This window comes from Mastomys coucha, unplaced genomic scaffold (genome assembly GCF_008632895.1).
Source record: "Mastomys coucha isolate ucsf_1 unplaced genomic scaffold, UCSF_Mcou_1 pScaffold7, whole genome shotgun sequence".
NCBI classification, from domain to species: domain Eukaryota; kingdom Metazoa; phylum Chordata; class Mammalia; order Rodentia; family Muridae; genus Mastomys; species Mastomys coucha.
Genome location: NW_022196913.1, coordinates 74,664,720 through 74,668,951, shown reverse-complemented (window position 1 = coordinate 74,668,951; position 4,232 = coordinate 74,664,720). Strand labels below are relative to the sequence as shown.

Below are 4,232 nucleotides of genomic sequence, written 5' to 3'. Positions count from 1 at the left end.
CCATTGTTCATTGAAACAGCTGGCGAATGACTTTATGGATAGACCATCTTAATACCTATACCATTTCTGAAATGAATGTAACATGTTCTCACATCAAGTAATCTCTAATTAAAACAGTCATAAAGGTAAGAACAAATACATATTGAGAATTTCATATTGAGAATACACTGAAGTTAGTTCTAAGTACCTTGGTAAGTCTATTAAGCTCTACAAATACTTTTTAATTATGGAAATGAAAAAGATTATTGTTTTAATAAACCTTAGTAACTGCCCATATTCAGACAGACGATCTTCTGTTAATTAAGATCATCTGTGCAGGTAGACAGAACAACAGAGAATAGATTCTGAGAACATGGTATATAACATGTACTTTACTATGGTATTTTTTACCACTGGACACTTAGTCTTTCTTCTTCCTCTATATAATAAATAAGAGAACAGAAAAGAAAGACTGCTCCTATTTCTACGTAGCATGGACTATGACATCTATCTCAAATACTTACTTTTTTCTTTTCTCTTGAACTCGTAAGACTACAATGATTAGCAGGGTAGTTACTATGGACTGAAATCATATGTTCCTTCAAAATGCTTATGATGGGGCTAAAATCAAGATGATGGTGTTCAGAAGTGGGGCCTCACATTGAGACCCATCCTTTGGACAAGCACCAGTCCCTCACACTATTAATGATGCTGTGTTGCACTTGTCGACAGGAGCCTACCATAGCAGCCCTCTGAGAGTCTCTACCCATCAGCTGACTGAGACAGATGCAGATACCTACAGACAAACATTCGACAGAGTTTGGGAACCTCTGTGGAAGAATTAGGAGAAGGACTGAAGGCTCTTAAGGAGATGACAACCCCTCAGGAAGACCAATAGAGTCTATTAACCTGGACCCCTGGGAGTTCCCAGACACTGAGCCATCAACCGAAGAGCATACATAGGCTGATCCAAGGCCCCCAACACATATGGAGGAGTGGGCTGCCTTGTCTGGCCTCAGTGGAAGATGTGTCTCATACTGCAGAGAACTGATGCACCAGGAGGGAGCTGCCCTCTCAGAGGTGAAGTGGAAGGGGTGGGGGAAGGAACTCTGCGAGGGGAACATATATCTGGGATATAATTAATTAATTAAGAAAGAAGTGGGACCTCTAGGAAGTAATAATTCATTCATAAGTATTCCATCTGCTATTAAAGGTCAATGAGTTTGTCCCTTCTTCTGCTTTGTTTTGTTTTGTGCGGTTCCAGCAATGACATACCAATCTGCATGCTGAAAACAACCCTCACCATGCAGAGAATCTGCTAGTGCCTTTATCTGGCTTTTCAAAGTATCCAGACTGTAAGAGATCAATTCCTATTATTTATTAATTGACAGATTAAGGTAAGTGTAGTCACAAGAATAGACAACTGTAGCCCATGAACGATAACAACTCCTCCTTTTCTGCAGCTCAAAATGGCATGATGGTAAATGTGGCCACAGATGTATTTGTGATTGTAAGATGTGAGGCATACAGAGCTCTGATTTAATAAAAAGGGTACAACCTCCTCATGGGACTAATTCTATTAAATAAGAATTAACTATGAATCTGCTGCTCTATGTTGTCTCCTGAGTCACTGTTTGAAAGCATCTACACCATGAGGAGAGTTTCTGGAGCCATTATGCTATTGCTTCAGCTGCAGTCAAACAAAGGACTAGCAGCACCATCCAACTGAGTGAACTCAGCTCAGTGCTCAAGTCCAATTCTAAGGAGCAAAGCTGGGACTTTCTAAACTCCATCTGTATAACTTCAAAACTCACACCGTTTACAATGGAGCTATTGATGCCACTCAAAATTCCTATGTCTCCCAATTCTTCTAAGACAACAGAGGCAAGCCCGTCTTGTGAGGGACAGCAGAATTAGGGATTTAATACAATCCAAGGCAGGGTTTCCAGAAGGTACTAGGAAGCCCAGAAAAGCCATGTTGGTCAGTTGACAAGTTTTCTTCCTGGCCTCTGTCATGGACATTTATATCAGGATTCTCATAAATTTCATTATTATGAACATTATTTTCATTTTTTGAATAAAATATTACATAGCTAGGCTAGTAATTGAGTATAGCATTAGAATTCCAGACAGAAAGCAAAACGCTACAGAATAAAAATAATCTGTTTTCTCATTCTACTAAATTAATAGATAGTAACTCCTATAAAAAAAAAAGCCATAATATAATACATCTTCATTCATATATTATTAAGAGAAAATTATTTAATCCAAACCTCCTACCCACCCATCTCCAAGCTTCACAAATGGGAAAAAAATATGAAACCAGAGAACTATACCTGCAACAGTTGACTGTGTTTCTTCTGTTTGGGGAACAAAAATTCTGATCACACTTGTATTGATATAAATCAAAGGTAAATTGCGTGAAGTCAGAGCATGGGTCCTCATGGGCTGACCAGAAGATTTTCTTTTCTCTCTTTGGGTCTTTGGGATCTTAGTGTGAAATATGCTTGCAATTGCATTAAGTAAAGGAAAGCACAGCACAATGTCAAATGCTTGTGCAGAAAGAAGAATTTCATGAAGAAAATGAGGTGAGCCATCCACCGAACCTTCAGATAACTTATGAAAGCTTCTTCGCTCGTTTTTTGAGGTCAACTTGTGGCGGACATTTTTTGTTACAGCTTTTGTGTATGTCAGAGAGAGAAATCCATGCTGCTGATGAGCACCGTCTAGAAGTTTTGTAGTGGTCTGTTCCAGAAAAATGAAAGCAGAATACACATTTCATTGTTTTGTTTTTAAAAGGAGACAGGATTTGTGAAAGAGAGAAAAAAAAAAAGACTAGAATTTTGACTTTCTTGTATTGGTTATCCTACCCTTAATAAACATGGGAATGTTTTTTCCTTAATCAATTAGTGGTACATAAAATCCTACTTTACATATCATTTGACATAAAACTGGACTAGAAATTATCTATCTCATTTCTAACACCTCTTCCCTATACCTAACAAGAGAAGAGGAAAAGAAAAAGAGCACATTAGATAAACAGGACAAAGGAACCAATAAGCCATGTTGTCTCAGGCTCTGTGTGATCCCATCTACCCAGGGCCCCTTTCTTGCTACTTCCTTCATGTTTACACCTATAACCAAAAACAGATCAGAGGGGAGACCTATGTAATTCAAATATTACTGATGAGTTTTTACTTTTTCCTGTTGCTTGTTTGCTTTGATTTTGTGTGTGCCACACGTGTGTGTGTGTTTACATGTGCACATGTTCGCATGCTACGTAAGTACTCCACTTCTGAGCACAACTGCCTGCTAGACTTTTAAGCTGGACTTTATAACCGTATGCATTTTTAAAGCTAATTACCTTCACCACTGGTACACACATGGAAGGTAATCATTTAGTGCTGAAGAACTAGTGGCCTGCCTTCACACACCATTTAGCCCTCCAAACTTCCTCTTTGTAGCTATTGTTTGCTTCCCTTATTTTCTTTCTATGCTTGAAACAAACAGAACCACAGTAAAGCTAGATAAAGTGCTGCACTTTGATCCCTAGTTGTTGGCCAGCAGGCAACAACAGGTGGAAAGGGCCTGCTGTCACCCCAGTAGAGAGGGAACATCAATGTTCCATTCCCAAGTAACCAGTCCATAATAAGCTTTTATTTGAACCCTGGAAAGAGCATAAAAAGCATTTCAATACATGCATGAATGCTTTTTCAAAACCTTTGAAACATGTCGAATATAAGTACTCTTGAAAGGTTAGCTATACAAAGGAAAGGCTTGCATTTTCCTTCTTTTTTTATTTATTTACATTTCAATTGTTATCCCCCTTCCCAGTTCTCCCTCCACTTACTTTGATTTTCTTATATTGAGGGCAATAGTAACTCTTACAAACTCAGAATAGCTATAGTACATACAGATGACAACCAGAATATGATAGGAAGCCAATTTATGAGATAAAAAAAATTACAGTTCACTTAAAAAGAGCATTTCCTTGACAACGATGAAAACCAAGCATCGTCTGTCTGTATGGATGGCTCAGGTCATATTTTGGGTACTTGCTAGGGGAGTTCGGGGCTCGGGTTTAAAGTGATTTCTTACAGAAGAAAGGAAAGCAGAAGAGTTACTGCAAGAGTCCTGCTTGCTGGGAAGGGGGGGTGGGTTCGCACCAACAAGGTGCATGTGTCTAGCTAGTCAGGACAGGAAAGTAAGACACCTGCACAGTGCCCCAAAGACCAACACAATTCCCCAAGGCT

General features: G+C 38.9%; 1 protein-coding gene across 4 annotated transcripts in view; it reads right to left on the bottom strand.

Moving 5' to 3' along the window:
• Vps13b (vacuolar protein sorting 13 homolog B) overlaps positions 1–4,232 on the bottom strand; it is a 564,858-nt gene that overhangs the window by 265,946 nt on the left and 294,680 nt on the right. For all 4 annotated transcript variants that reach the window (XM_031359340.1, XM_031359343.1, XM_031359341.1 and 1 more), the window contains exon 29: positions 2,316–2,724. In XM_031359340.1, coding sequence (XP_031215200.1) covers positions 2,316–2,724 — 409 coding nt within the window. The remainder of the gene's footprint in view (positions 1–2,315; positions 2,725–4,232) is intronic.